The following is a 15,960-nucleotide window of genomic DNA, read 5'->3' as shown; positions in this document are numbered from 1 at the left end:
GAAAGTATTAACGTGTTCAAGGATGGAATTTTGAAAACTCAGGTTTTAAAAAATTCTATGCATTTGTCTGTCTGTCCTTCAGTTAGCTGTTTTGATATCCTGATTTGTTCTGTTTGTTGTGTTTCTTCTTGGGGAAAAGGAGCAGCACAGTGGGAATTCTGAAATAAAGTCAAGGGATAGAGCAGAGAGAAATAAGATGTGTATAATAATCATAATTTCTGAATTCCATTTTTACAGTGACACTTAGAAGCCTAAGTCACTTTGTTTTTTGGTGAAATTTGCACTTAAAATGCTGACAATTGCTTAGAAATGGGACCTGGACTTTCTAAGTTAGGTACTTCTTACAATTCTACCGCTTCCAGCGATCAGAATGCACTTTGTTTTCTTTGAGAAGTGTACTCTATGCTTGGATTGTGTTTGTTTCTAGTAAGATGCAAAGTGACTATCCTCAGCAAAACTGTCTGGATAATTTTTTTTGGCTCTACTCTAAAGTTGATTGTGTTTGTCTGCAACCATCTCTGTAGAAATTATAAATTTACCACCTGTTAGCAGTGTCCAGGGCCTGGTACTGCTAATCCTTTCCTGTGACAATACATTTGTTTCCTCTAAATTGCAAGGGGAATTTTATCTTCCTTTAGGAATATATTCTTGCTCTAACTAGTTGTTTTGCAGTGCATTTTTCCAGAACTGGTAAGATTGGAGTTTTGAAATGAACAGTGTCACTTTTTTATAGTATTCCCTCGTCAAAAATAGCTCTGCATATTATGAATTATAAAACTAGACAGCCCTTTTGTATCAAAAGTCATTAACTGAGGCTAAGAACCTACCAAATACCAACTTTCAGAGGGAAAATCTTACGGTGATAAGATTTTCCAGAGTTAGCGAGGGAAATTAAGGTATTTCCAAGATTCTGGAAAGGATAAAAATTTTCCTGGTTTGGGATGCAGCATAAACTGCAGCTCCTGAGCGATGGGATGAGGTTCGTGTGCGCGGTGGCTTGCCCCATGCCTGCCTGTTGGGAGACTGGTCTCTATTCTGCTGAGGCTTCTCGTTCTGGTCTCTATTGGAAACAGCGTGTGGTGGTCAGTGGATCCCAGGCAGTAGCTGGAGGGGCAGTTCTCATATTTTTATCCTTACCACATTCAAGCATGATATTTCTGTACGATCTCTTCAGGTTCTCTAAATGCTAGTTTTTAAGCTTCATTGGCAAGTATTTTTCGTCTCCAGTAAGAAAGTACAGGTGCATCCAACTGCACATGCAGAACTGGTCGCTTGCGGTTTTGTTCCCATTGACAGTTATTCTTTGTATACTGCCAACAAGAGGGCAGGTTCTTTTTTTTAATGGTCATATGAGAAAATGGCATCTTTGATTTCACTGAAATTAGTACAGTATTGCACAACATCATTCTTTAGGAATGTGAACTTCTTTAGGGTTTTTTTGGTACTATACGAGAAGTTGGTCACTGTCATCTGCAGGTGATTTAATTGGACCTGTAGGTCCTTATCCATGAAATAATCAGGCTCTTCACCATGTAAGCGTAGAGTTCACTCTTCTCTCTGTATCCCAGCTTCAAAATTATCTTCTCTTTCCTGCTAAATTAAATGCAACAGTTGACCTAAAAAGCTTAGAAAGTGCCACTTTGAAGCCTGAGTTCAGTACGCCGCTTTCTCGCCAAAAAGCGTAGAACATTTGCTGATTGCTAGTGTGTCTAATGGTAACTGTCGCTTGCCACAATTATTGGTACCATTGAAGCACTAAGAACTGATCCTGCACCGTGCAGAATTTCCTTATTATCTTATCAAGGTGCGTAAGAGCCAAGGCAAAGGATGACCCAGTAGTATGATGTTTGCACCCTTACAAGCCATTGGGAGCTTAATGGCTGACTCAGTAAGTTCAGGATCTGGCCTTCAGTTTATAGCTATTGAAAAGCAGGTTTCTCTAAGTCCTTTCTAGAAACAGTTACTGTTGGTGGAATTACTCTTGTCTGTTTATTTAAAAAAAAAAAGAAAAGGGGAGGGAAGGAGCAGAGAGCCACTCCACTAAATATTTGTTTTTGTTTTGGGGGGGGGGGGAGAACGGGTTACTGTAAATTTTAGGCTGAAATCTTTGTCACTTGTGATACAGATTATTTCTTTGAGAATTGCTATCCCTATCTTTTGTCGCTATTGGAATGTAAATGAACAGTCCTATATTCCAAATGTCTTCTGCATAATATACCTTGTAATCTCTTTTGCAGACCCTTCATAAAACTAGAAACATTTTACTAAATAGTAGATGTTAATTTTGTCTTCTGATTTTATCTGCCTCTATTTCACTGGCTATTTTGATAAGGAACTTTTTTGTAGCATCAAAGTCATTCATGGATGATTCTTAGGCGTGTAGATTATTCCCCACTAAAAACCTTGAGAGGTACTGGAAAAGTTTAATTTCCATGGATTATTTCCTCTCCTAAGTAGAAAGGAAGAGCTTGTTCAAGATACCCAAAATGATGCTGTAATATAAATGAACTATTTCATATTTTCCAGGGAGATGGGAAGCTAGTTGTTGTTGACGTGCAAGTAATGTTGAAGAAGGCTGTAAATCACTGGAATGAAGATAAAGTATCTCTGAAGTTTCTGCTGTTGAGATGTTTAGAAGTAGTGCTATGTTGAAATCAAAACCATTAATCTTAGCATTTGCGGCACAAATCTGCCCCATGCAATGAAGCAGTAGCTAGGTGGTGTGGATGTGGTCTCATGGTATAGGGAAGCCATACCTCCTAAAAACCATCTCTGCAGCAGACCTCCCTTGGGCTAGTGAGGCACTACCCTAGTTACCTCACTTCTGTGGATAAAAGAGAAGGCAACAGGATTTAGGCTAAGTCTGAGTGTAATTATATGAATAAAAATGTGTTGTATTAGAGTTAGGGCAGAGACTAAGTGGTTTGGAGGAGTACTGGGCAGTGGGGCACCATCTCTAGTGAGTGTCAGATGTACTTTAAGATCATATTTGTGTCCTTGGAATCAGGAATTTTCATGTTATTGAGTTTTCCTCCCTTTTTCCGGAGTGATAGCAGTTCTGTCACTTTGCAAGCGGTGGATAGGTACGTGAGGTAATTGTCGGGTGTTTTACAAGTATGGACTGCGAAGCTGCATTGCTACACGGCTGGACTTCGTAGGGTTTCAAAGTTGAACTCTGTGGCATAAGAGGGAAGCTGTCATAGGTAAGGTAGGCTGTGTTTGATTTTTTTTGGAACAGAAATTCATTTATCTGCTACCATTTAGTTTGGCGTAAGGATTAAGCATGACCTATATTTAATCAGCCCTGAGTCATTTCCATGTTTTAAGCAACTGAAGTCATTAGCTGAAAAGAAACTGGGTCTCTTTGAACCTCAGGTATTTTGGACCGTGGATTTATTCACGGCGCTTCACAGTCTAATGCTGAACATAGTAAATGTGTACATCTTTCCCTTGCTGCACAAAGAACCACATTTGTATTTGATTTGAGTGGCAGCTTCTGGCTCATATTATTTCAAGCCTTTGAGGCAGTTACCTGCTGAGGGCAGGCTTTAAATTTAAGGTATGTACTGAAACTGTGTGTTGATTTTGGGGATGATAGCGATAGCTATCATTTAGTTATGCTTAGAAAAGGCGATAAATATGAGAAATACAATATCTATTGGCAAAAGAGTAAATATGGCACAACAGTTGTAATTTGCCCAAGTAATTGGCCTAATTTTTTGCTCGGCTTTTTAAGATTAATGACCTTACGAACTTTAAATTTTTTTTGTCAACTCCCTTGCAGGTATGCCATGAAGCCAAGGTTTAAAGTTTTATATATACTTTATGTATAAAGTGTAAAGTGATATACATAGAGTGTATGCTTAGCGATATATATATATATATATATCACTGTAAGAAGTCTGTGATACTGTGTGCGAGTTTGGCAGGGTGATACAGAATAAATTCTGTAAAGGCACTTGAAAGGAAAGGAGAGAGGAGCAACGCTTTGATTTAGACTGGTTTTCTTCATTCAGCTTTGGACTAGCTTCCATCTACCCCCTGCCCTTCCTCATGAGATAGTTACCTGTTGATAAGGAAGCACGTGGTATATTTGTCATAAGATTATTCTCTCATCTTTGATGTTCTGTTTATCTCCTTCATATTATCTTGATGGATTTGTGCATGCAACACCTGAGGGGCTAGGGGAACCATTATCTCTGTTTTAGTGTCAAGTGAAGAGTTATGTCTGTGGCTGAGTAGGATGTCTGTGTTAAGCCTTTCTTATGTTATCCTTGCAGAATGCTTTGCTAAACTCAAATTAATTGCAGTTTGCCAAGACCAGAACTCTTGCTTGCTTTCCCTTCTGGGCTCGTGAAGATCTTCATTATCCTTTAACCCCGAAACATCTAAGTAGGATGGGATGCTCATTTTACAGACGGTAGTACCGTGGCAGAATCAGATGAAATGAGTTTTACGAAGTTTCGCCGTTGAGAGTAGCCCATGGCAGTCTGGAGGAATAAAGCGTCGGACACGCTGTCTAGTAGAAATTATTGTTCCTCTGAGCTCTGAGTGGTGCATGCTGAAAAAGATTATCCACCAAATGGAAAATCTTTTCTTCTATTCCTTTGAAGCAAAATAATATGCTGACACGTCTTTTCATTGACCAATTTTTTGGAAAGCATTAATTATTTAAAAAAAAAAAAAAACCCAGCCCTCTAACTTCTTATTATGTGGATCTTATTATGTAGAGTCAATTCTCTGAAATGAATGCTCAGTCTAAAATCTAATAGGTAAAAAGAAAGACATATTTATTGCATAGCAGCTGGCATAAATCTTGTTTCTAATGAGGATAAAATCCATGTAAATGAATCATTCGAGTAAATTGCTGTAATTAAGATTTATTCATTACAAAGGTCTCATAATTATATAATTGACTTCTACTGTATTAAGATTTATAATCTGAATTCTTAATTCCATTTTATTCATTTAGAAGCAGAATTTGTTAGAGGAGGAGTTTGCAGGAAGCTGTCGTGCTGCGTGCCCTGGACTGTAGATAGAATTTGGTTCCTTTGCAAATGTGATGCAACTCTGGTGTTGCAGAAGGCTCAAATTCTCATCTGGCAAAAATGTGAATGTCCTCAACGTTTCAGAAGGACTCCCCCAAATGTGGAAGTTGAAGCCTCCAGTGCTTTTAAGTGCCAGATGTTTTATTAGATTAATAGTAGTATATGTGTTTGTGTACATGCACATCATCTTCTGAGGGCTGTGCAAACCAGTGATGGACCAACGTGACAGAAGGTTGCTGCCAACTCATGATTGTCCAGGCTTTGAAAAAATTGGTGTCCATTTTTTGATCTCAGTCCTTGCTAGTGGACAGAAGTAGTATTAAGGCCAGTAATCCAGCTGGGCGCTGGCCCAGCTTTGGTTGCTGTCACGTAATGCAGAGAAAGCTACTCTCTGAGCCCCGCTGTCTCTGCGGCAGCTGAGGCTCTTCAACAGGGTAACGTAGCAAAGTCTGAAAAAGTAAGGCCTCTAGGTTGTTCTGTATATGGAAGAGAAGAATTTTGTCCTCCGAGCAGTTAGCTGGACCCTTTCAAAATCCTTACCTAAAACAATAATTGAAAAAGCAGTTTCCAAGAAATAGGTTTTGACTTGGCAAAGCTGGAAGGCTTCCAGCGATAAGCGGTGAACTACTGAAATGATTGTGAAGGTTTGCCTTGTTTTGGGGGATCTAATAGTTGAAGGCAAGCTTGAATGGGTCTGTTGGATCTGGCAGTTTCTGGCTTGCAGTGAAATTGAAATTGATTGTTCTCTTGAAGCAATCTGGATTAGAATTACAAATTTGCTTGCCTCCTTTCCAAGTTAATGCCATTTAATAATAGATTGTAAAGACTGTGTGCTGTTTCCTTTCCTTCTTCCATCTACCAAAATTTACCGAAAGCAGCTGGGTTGCTGTGATTTGGCTCTTTTTGGCTTCAAGAAAAGCCCTTTAGCCGTTGCACTCAGAACAACCTCAGGCTGTTTTTAATTACACCACTGACTGAAAACATCTCTGAAGTTGGGAATGCAATTTTACATTTGTTCTGTGTGGCAGATGGGGTTTTGGATTGACTGCTCTTCAACATTGCTATAAGGGTTTTCAGGGTGTTTATGTGCATTTTTCCTCCCCCTCCCCAAGTGTCCTGTTATGCTACAGTGTTTAAATAGCTTCGTTGCAGCAGTACTTCTGGCCTGGCTTTCTGTTTAGGCTAATGTCAAATACTCTGAATCAGTTTGTCCTTTGCTCCCCAGCAATTGTGGGAGTACATACAAACTCCTGGTGTCTTACTCTGTTCTTCAGTTCTCCTGCAAGTATTAATGCTCTAAGCACCCATAGCATATTAACTCCTTTATATTGTTGTATAAAATGTATCTGATGATATAAACAGCTCATATGACAACTTGTCTGAATTTTGCAGGTGCAACGAGGATCGCAGTCTCGCCTAAAAATGATTTAACCTTCATTTATAATGCTGAATTTAGATAATTTGTTTTTTTCTTTTACAAGGGAAAAGTAAACATCTCCCCCAGATAGAAAAAGATTTTCATGTAAATTTAAGAATGGATTGGTTAGACTTATTATATATGCTTATTTATGAAGCAAAGCTAAGTTTGAAGAAAGTGTTACGCTTCTGAACACCAGAAGTTTTTTCTGAGATGTTCTTAAAGTACACTGATTCCCCCCCCCCCCCCCAAATTTCCTTTGGTTTTCCTAAAACTCTGGAGAAATTCAGGGCAACTCTCTTATGCCCTTTCCCTCCCTCTCCTCCCCTTCACTCCTCCCTCGTTCGGTTCAGTATTAAGGCCATGAATTCAGGTACTCAAAAGCCAGCCGATTTAATAAGTTTCTCTGAGACCGTTAATGAATTGTGATCAACGCATGCCCTGTTTTCTAGTCTTTGCTAAATATAGAGCTAGGACTGGGTCATACCATCCTCTGATGTCACTGGTACCACATGAACCTTCACAAACAAGTTGAGCTGTATTTTTAAAGCTGTTGGGATTTTTGCCTTCACTATTGCTACTTAGGAGGCTGTTCCTGGACTTGCAACTGCTTTGGAAGCTGCTTCTAATTTCTGACCTAAATATATGTTGGTGGGCAGCTTGGAGCTCTTTGTCCTTGTGTCAGCAGTATATCTTTAAGCCTGAATAGCTCTTCTCTCTTCTTAATGTATATCCATGAATATAGTGACAGATCATAACCCTGTCCTTTCCCAGCCTGGCCTTGGGAGTCTGAACACATCTGAATCTCCTCTTGTGTGGTAGGCTCCCCAGTGTAGGTGTTTGCTTATACAGTCCTGGTCGCTTGTGTGCAAGGGAGGCGTTCAGATGGAGCAGATGTGCAGTAATCCAGATCTGACCTCTCCAGTGCTTGTTTCCCTGTCTCTGCTTGTAAAGCTAGTTACTTTTTAAAGTTGTTGTCGATTTTTATTTACGATTGGACGTTATGTTCTCTGTTGCTCGGGTAGTCACAGTGACCCGAGCAACTGACCTCACTACCTGCGCTGAAAACTTTTAACAGTCTTTTGGCCTTTTTTGCTTTTCTCTCAGCGTTTTCATTAACGATTTGGGTTTTTTCAGATCTAATCAACTGCAGACACATTTTCAATTACGATCCTTCTTGATGTTAATTAGAGTATTCTGTGCGTGGTCCTACAGTGGAATTTCATTTTGTTTTCAATATTGCTTTTGTATTTAGTTGGAAAGACTGAAGATTTTTATTTCAATCGCTCATTTGTCCACTAAAAGATTTGAAAGTCTAATCTCCTGCCCACCACAGTAATGAAAGATTGGAAGAAAGATTTAGCTTGCAAATATTGCACATATAATGAGGTAGGAAAATGTGCTGAATTATCATTATGGATTGAAAGATTGATTGCTTTGTGAAGCCCTGAAGTTAACCACCAGCATGCAAGAAATATCACTGTCATTGTTGCAGGATATGTCAACCTTGCAATTGGCTAGAAAATCTCCTAAAGCTTAATTCAGATATCACTGTGAATAAATACCGTTTGTCTTATGCAGGATTCTTCTCTATCTGCAGAAATACTTCATCTGTGCAGTGTACCGCAGGGAGGGAGATGCACCAACTTGAATGGTAGCTGGGGGCTGGGAAGTGACATGCGTGTACAAATCTGGCAGCCAATATGTAGCTTTTAGGGAAATATGCCACTTGAAAGGATGGCTGTTGTGGAGGCTGTGTTGTCAGCTACATGTGCACACGCACGTGCACACCCCTGCCTGATATGTAACGCTTACCAAGATGATCTATCATCCACTTAAGGTTTTTGTCATTTCTCGGCAATGGATTTTTTGCCAGTATCTTTCTCCGCCAAGGTTTCAAAGTAGCTGGACTGTGGCTTACAGCCACAGTTATCTCTCTGTAGGGCTTCAAGGCGAGGGGATGCAATTATTCAATCTCTGAGAGCCTCCAGGAGGACTGATGAGCACTGGAGAAACTCAGCTCCCTTATTACCAGTCACAGCACTGGCTTCTCTCTCTGCTTAGCTAGATCTTGGCCTTTACCAGTGCAGAGGCATTAAGGCACTGAAAAGATGCAACATCTCTTTTATTATATTTAATTGCACTGAAGAGTTCCACTAAATGTGGTGTTATGTGTACTGTTCCTCCTTTTCCAGATGAGAGGCTAACTGTCACGCTGTTGCTGCTGCTGTCGTAAGTTGTTCTTCCTCTTTGAACGAGAATTTTGTTGCCTCCTACTCTTCCCATTTCCCCGTTCTCCTCCTGTTTTTTCCTGTTTAATTGGGATTCATGATTTCAAAACTCCTCTCACCCTTGAGGAAGTGCTGGCCACTTTTGTTCCTTGTCAAAGAGAGGGTGAATTACAGTAAACCCTGACGGGTATGTTCTTGCTGCTAGGTATTGGTTTAAGGAAGGTCACAGTTGCACATTTCAGGAGGATTGGCTGCCCTCCCTGTGAGCATATAATGAACCTGTTGGCAGTTGATGGATCCATGTCATTAACTGGAGTGGATACCAGCACTTTGTGCCTTTGCTATTACTCCTCAAGTGTTTCTCTGGTATACTTGAGTTTGATGTGCTGGTGCTGTCCTTCAGTGATACAATCATAGCAGTGCTCACACAGGGTGTATGCTGTTTTCTAAGGTGTGTTCCTGATCGATGGTTGTTGTGAAGAAGGGCAGATTGGCTGTGATAGAAGGCTGTGCTAGTTGACAGTGGCCAAAGACTGGCTGTGAACTGGATGGCACCTGTGCTGAACAGCTTCAGATGTCCTCCTTCGAGCTGTGCAACAGCATTTCTCCTAGGGTTGGGCCTGACTGTACCAGACAGAGATTTTGGGTGTTACGCACAATCCAATGTGACATGGTCGTTCCACAACTCTTATTTCTCCTTTCTTTTATTACTCTTAGGGTGTTTCAAAGATGACCGCATTGTCTTCTGGACTTGGATGTTTTCAACATATTTTATGGAGAAATGGGCCCCCAGGCAAGATGATATGCTCTTTTATGTCCGTCGAAAACTGTCCTATGTCGGTGGTGATAGTACAGAGGGGAAAAAGGTGAGTGAGTAACGATATGTATTTTAACTTGGGAAATTTAAGGTGATATGGGATTTGGTGTTCTGGTTTGCATGCCGAGACTGAAGGACTGCAGACCAGTGATGAGGAACCTCCAGCTCTGCCCACCACAACAAGTTACGCAAAACTGGCCCACAGGGAAACGTTGTGGTTAACATTACAGACAGCTGCAGCAGCACTAAAAGTGAGCATCACTATCACAAATTCAGGAACATCAGTGACACGGCATGCTTTCTGGAGAGTTATGTTGGTCAGCCTGTGTTTAGGGGAAAGGAGGGGTATCCGCACTGATTTTTGTTTTGCATGTGTAATACTTTTTAAATTGAAAGTTTAAATCTTTAGAAAGGAAGGAAAAAAATAGGAGGATCACTGAAGTTAATTTTGAAAGGATTCATCCTAGGATACTACAGCATCTGCAATCCGTTGGGTACTCAGTAGCAGAATACATGCAGACTCCTGGAACTTGGCTACAATGGTGATAAATAGTGAAGAAACTGCTGTGTTTTCAGGCATGTAATCTACATTTAAGACAATATGCACTCCGTCAGAAGTACTTAAAACAAGTAATCAGGTAGGCTGATGCTGCTGCACAGGCATTTCCGGTTATAGATATCAAACTTCTCATGGCAGATTTCCCCTGTGGGGGAAACTTCCACTGCTTGCCTACAAAGTAAATAATCTACACTGTTGTTGAACCACAGGTATATAAATGTGTGTGTGTTCATTTTGGTTTTAAACGTGAGACACCCAAGTTGTCTGGGTGAAAAAGTGGCAGCATTAAGAAACATAATTGTCAATTTTTTTTTTTGTTGTCAAAGGGATCCTGAAATGTTTTCCCAAGTTTTTATTGGAGACAGAAAATAGGCTGAAGTGTCTCGGTGTTTTCCCTTCCCCTCCCACCCCAAGTTCCATCATGGCAACTACTAAGGAGAAGACAAGGAGTAAAATATTGCTCTTTCTCTGTCAGATTAGTTAGGCTAGCAGTGTCTGCTGAGGAGTTCAGGGTAGAGTATTTAGAACTTCAGCAATTGCAGAGGAAACTTTGAACGTAACAGTCCTTTAAACGACTACAGCTTCATTCCTGTTCTGCATCAAACAATACTGTGGCTTTGTTTAGCCTGATGAAAACATGGGTCATTTAACCTCTTGTTCTGCCCGGCAAGGAATGCGAATCTCTGAAGAACCTTGGTCGCTTAAACCAGTTTGTTCACAGGCCTTAAAGCTTTTGAACCTACTCGTCCTCCCCGAGGAGAGGAGATGGGGAAATAAATTCTTGCATTTCATCTCAGAGCTTTATTTAAGCCTCGTAAAAGGGTCATAAATATTTTTGATTTGTGAGGGTTTTTCAAAAGTGGAAGCTAGTAAAAAGTCAGCATTAGTGAATTGCCTCCTGTAACAACTGGCACGGGGGCCGTGTGCTGTAGCACGTATGGTATTTTGTAAGTCCACCTTGACCGTTTTCACTTCTCGGAGAAGCTCTGAGAAACGGACCTTTCTTGTAACTATTGAAATACTTTAGGTGCTTTATGAAGCTTTGTAATTGTGCTGTTCTTTGGTATGTATGTAGCTCTCCTTCTGTTTGATATTAACTGACTGCTTTGTAGCTCCAGCTTTATGTCTAATTTCTGAGCTTATTCTGTGCTGTGAGACACTAAACAACGCCCCTGATCTTTGGGTTATGATTGGACAGGTTTTGATTTTTAGTTTGTAATTTTGTCAGTATTTTAATGAAGGGTGGTCAGCAAAATATCAAAGTCATGCCATTAAAAGGGAAGAAGCTAGGTACTGATTTCCAGAAGCTCGAAACAGCTTCATGTATCCCTGCCAACCAGCAAACTGTGTGCTCTTATTTACATCCTCAGAGGTAGACTGAGAAGGTGGGGAACGGGAGAGGTAGCAAGCTTTTGGGAATTGTGAAGCGCTAGAACCAGAACTTTTGTGCTCAGGTTGTGTCAAATTGATTTCTCCAAGGCCTACGCAAAGGGCTGACGATAAGGTAAGCGTGGAAGTGGGTCTGTCTGTAGCTTGGGTGCACAGTAACAAGTTCACTGTAGTTCTGCTGTGAACACTTTGTGTTTGTTAGTCTGACTTTTGCGTTTGCTGTTGTAGGTTTTGGTTGAGGAACCCTGGTAAGGAGATGTGTGAGGTGAATTGTTATCCTGTGATACATCTGAATGTTAGTTGGTATTCATGCATAGCTCTGAGCACAGTAATCTGCTGTAGGACCGATAACAATGATGGCAAAAACTGGCAAAAACGGGTTGGGAGGGGAGGAGCTGTTTGTCTCAGTGCGGACAATAGTGATGGTTGTTTTCTGAGATGAGGAGCACGCATGGTGTGGTCGTATTATATACCATGGTGTGATGATGGTTCTTGTCAACAAGAAACAAGTGGCAATTTATCAGCCAGTTCTCAGGTTTTGATGGCTGACTTATGTGATTAAAAGTCGTTGGTGCTTGTATGTTTTTTTTTCTATGCCTGCTAGAGCTGAAGAGCTTCAGCAATAACATCTAATTTTAAAGGCAAAGTGTAGCAGACAGAGGATGAGCAGGAAAAAACCCTGCTAGAATCTAGATTAGTTAGTTTCTGTTTAAGGTTGAATGAGAGGGGGTTGGAATCAACTTTAATAGTGGCAACAGCGTGAAACAAGAATTTCAATTTTGTGTCAATATCAGTAGATGATAATAAACTGAAATTTAAGACGATCTGCTTTTAGACCACCTAGTCTCAGGACCTTTCCACGTTGCATTTCTCTTCCACTACACCAGTTTCTAAATTGCGTAGGGGCACGTGTAACAGCAGTTAAGCTCTTAACACGGTCTATACTAGAGCAGACTGACTGGATCTAATTCCAAGTTATATCCATTTCATAGGCTCTTGGATTCCAGAGAAGTGTATTCAACACTAGTTTTCCTTGGCATTTCACAATAACACTCCTGCAGGTTTTGTTGCCAAATTTTGAAGATGCTTGTTCTCTCAGACTGAGCAAAATTGCAGAACCCATCTGTTGGGGTAAGTGAAGGCAGGGCACTGTGGAATGTAGCTCTTTCAAAGTTCAGAGATTTAGTAGGGTTTTTTCTAAGGTGGACTCCCTCTGCGTTGTGGCTTTTCAGGCATCGTTATGTCAAAATTAGAAAAATCTCTTCACTGCTACCTCACACGCCAGCTAATGTGACCTTGTGAAAATGTAGGCCCTGATTCTCATTTCCATTGCCAAAAGCTGTAAAGAGGTTGAAGTGATTGGACTTAGGATTCTGATGTTAAAATGTTATTAGATGAAGATTTAGTATCTTTGCTTCTTTCCAATAGGCATTTTTAGAGGATTACACTCTGTTACAGTTGCAAGCTTTTGATCCCTCCTGTATAAAGGAGCTTTACTTTCTCATGGGATTAAAGAAGAAACTAGTGTGATGTTGAGGGAGACTGTGCTGAAGAGGGAAACTAAGATAAAACCTCAAAGAGTAATATACCAGCAGAACTAGGTTGTATTAACCCCTTCGGTTTGGCATTGTGCTTTGTCACCCGAAAAGTGTGCTGTGTTTATAGGGCAAAGTTGTAATAAAGATAAATGCAAGAAGTGAGAAAGGAAGTAACACTCGGTGTATGTTCTGAGCTTGCCTAGATTTTGGAGCTGGACTGGTTTTGTTCCGCATCCTATAAATGTGGAAGAGGAGAGTTTCTGCCAAGTATATGCAAGGCAGTCATTCAGACTGTTAAATCTTCCAGAAGCTTAAGCTACCGATGTTGTGGCTGCAGCTTCAGAAGCAGAACTGAACGTGAGGCATGGCTTATACAGTTATGTACATTTGGATCTGTGGCGTAACAAATATTGGCTGTGGTGGGGGACCAGTTAGTTTCCAAAGCTAGATGACTTTAGGCACATGACTCCCATTGAAACTCTCAGTATTTACATAGTTGATTCTCCATCTGGCTGGCTGGAAGATCCAACAACCTGAACTCAGCGTGTAGCAGAAGTGCAAGTTTTTTTAAATTTTACTTTTTTTTTTTTTTTTTTAACACTGTAAGCAAGCAGGATGTCTCCAGAAGAGCCTAGTTTGATATAACTTGCAGCAGTTGCACATTGCTGTCTGAATACAACAGAGAAACAAATGGCCAAATTCTTCATCTTTGTTGGCCAACTCGATTTCATTGTTGTGCATGGATAGCATGTGGGAACGAACGGTAGTTACCCTACATGCAAATCAGTATAGCGGGACAACTGTTCTGTCTCAACACTTCTGTTCTGCAAAGTTTGTGGAGCTGTGTTGCAGTCACAGTGAGAACGAGCAGTGGCTTCAATGGAAGAGGAGAGCAAAAACTTTAACACATGTTGCTCTCATTCTAAAACCGGAACATGAAAAAGGAACAGGCTGTGTTGACATGATGAGATTTATATTATGATTTTCTGGAAGGAACTGAGCATCTTAAATGCAAAGATTTGGCTTTTATTCTACAGTTAGCCTTTTCATTAATTCCTGCATCTGGCAGGCTGATGAGCATTAGTTTTGGAGATGCTTGCGTGTTGTCTCCTATTTGCAGGGTGAATTCATTCCTGAGGCAAAGCGAGCATGCAGCTGAAATATCTTCATGGTGCTGTGGTCAGTAAACTACCATCTCAGAAAAGGGGTATGTGTTACAGGGGTATTTTGGAAGAACTGCTTTTTATTGCTTGTAATTGTAGGCTTTTAGTGTTTGCAGAACTTTGCTTAAGAATTCGAACACAGTGTCAAGAAAGCAAGAATATCGGAAGCGAATTTAATATAAATTACACCAAAATATGGCAGCCTTGAATGAAGTGACTGAAAAGGTGCTCTCTTCTCTGTAAGAGAGAGAAATTTCATTTGGATGAATGGAAGCCCAAGCCCAGTTCCCCAGCTGATAAAATTGTCATGAATAATTCAGTACCACAAATGCAGCATTTCTGAGTCACCAGAGGCTTGAAGGACAGAAGAGCACTGCTAGGCTGGGCTTCACACACTGAAGAAGGTAGCGGTGTCTGCTTAGAGCTTCCCGAAAGCCTCATCAGGCTGCTGCTTAAGCAGTGCATAGTGTGCTTGATCTGTGAGTTACCCAAGCAGTGTCAGCTTGCTTACTGGAGGTATGAAATGTCTGTTTTCAGTGTTGAACCTTGCGATTGAATCAAGAATTCTGGAATGTCATGGTCAGGTCTCTGATGCTTTCCATTCAGTAACCCCATCTATACGTTTCCGCATCCAATTGAGATGATTAGAAAAGCAAAGATTTCTTAACCTTCTGTAATCCTATTTCTCCTGTATCTGTCTGCTGCTTTACTTTAATAGTGTAACCCGCCTTCCCCTGTTTTATTGATCGTGCTGTGCGGTATGCGTACAGGTAGTGCTTCAGGCGCTCGGGCTCTTCTGTGAAGGAATTCAGAAAGCTGGGAAATACTAATGCAGTAATGAGGTAACAGTCGACAACGAGCTGCCTCTGAAAACAGTGGTTACTCTGTGGTCTGGGACCACGTTTTAATAATGCTTAAATAGTCACACGTGAATCTACCCTTTCAGAACATGAATATTGATTTAGCAGGTTTATGGAGGTTGAAACTCTCTGTGTAGTGTCTCAATCAATGAATGGAAGTTGATGCAATTCACTTCAGTACAAGTGTCAGGTAGCAGCTAAGGTTACTTTTTCAGCATGTCAAGTATAGTGATTTTTTTGCTTACAGCAACAACCTTAAGGCAGTGAAGAGTCTTGAAAATTAGTGCATGTCCTCCCCCTAAGTGAGAGGAGCAAACAGCCTTTTGTTTTGGGGTTGTGGGTTTTGTTTAGTTGGTTTTTGCTGTAGAGTGGTGAGGTGGAAAGGTTTACAGGAAAGTGTGTTCTGGCTGGCTTTGAAGACGGAAAGAAGCTGGTGTTTCTGGCTGTCAACTGATGTGCTAGATTGGCCTTGATGCTTTTTATTCTTGTCTCATTAGAGATAAATGGGGTCCGACTTTAAAGCTTACAGTTCAGCTCAGAATTGATAATGGAACAAAGCGTGGGTTTTTTCGCTCAGAAGCACGGTTGCTTAGAAGGCTAGCAGGCCTGCGGATCGAAGCTGGGGCAACATTTGTAAGGATCCCTCACCCTTTCTGGAAGGGGTGGGAATGATAAGCAGCGTGATTACCCTTGAATTTCAGGGGCTCCACAAATCAGAGCACCTCTCACTCGAAGGTAAGCTAAAACGCTGACTTTGGAGCAGCCTCATGCCATCAAGCTGTTGTCTGCCGCCTGATCAGTAAATGATGGGAAAAAGATTGGGTTATAGGGAATTCTAGCAGCGCTGCAGCCCATGTGAGCCGTGAGAGCAGCTTTGCAGCACTGAATATCAAAACAGAAAGGAAACAAGAGGGAATACAGGGTATGTGTAAATCGAC

General features: G+C 40.9%; 1 protein-coding gene across 10 annotated transcripts in view; it reads left to right on the top strand.

Moving 5' to 3' along the window:
• The window catches only part of KIAA0930 (KIAA0930 ortholog), a 91,461-nt gene that overhangs the window by 44,101 nt on the left and 31,400 nt on the right, over positions 1 to 15,960 (top strand). For 9 of the 10 annotated variants that reach the window (XM_068951872.1, XM_068951864.1, XM_068951932.1 and 6 more), the window contains one exon: positions 9,414 to 9,562. In XM_068951872.1, the coding sequence (XP_068807973.1) occupies positions 9,414 to 9,562 (149 nt within the window). Of the gene's footprint in view, positions 1 to 9,413; positions 9,563 to 14,152; positions 14,207 to 15,960 lie in introns of those variants that run through there. The other variant, XM_068951940.1, reaches the window with a different exon arrangement.

The sequence above is a fragment of the Struthio camelus genome, chromosome 1 (assembly GCF_040807025.1).
Source record: "Struthio camelus isolate bStrCam1 chromosome 1, bStrCam1.hap1, whole genome shotgun sequence".
Lineage (NCBI taxonomy): Eukaryota > Metazoa > Chordata > Aves > Struthioniformes > Struthionidae > Struthio > Struthio camelus.
The sequence above is the reverse complement of the archived record's forward strand: the minus strand, read 5'-3'. Positions and strand labels throughout refer to the sequence as shown.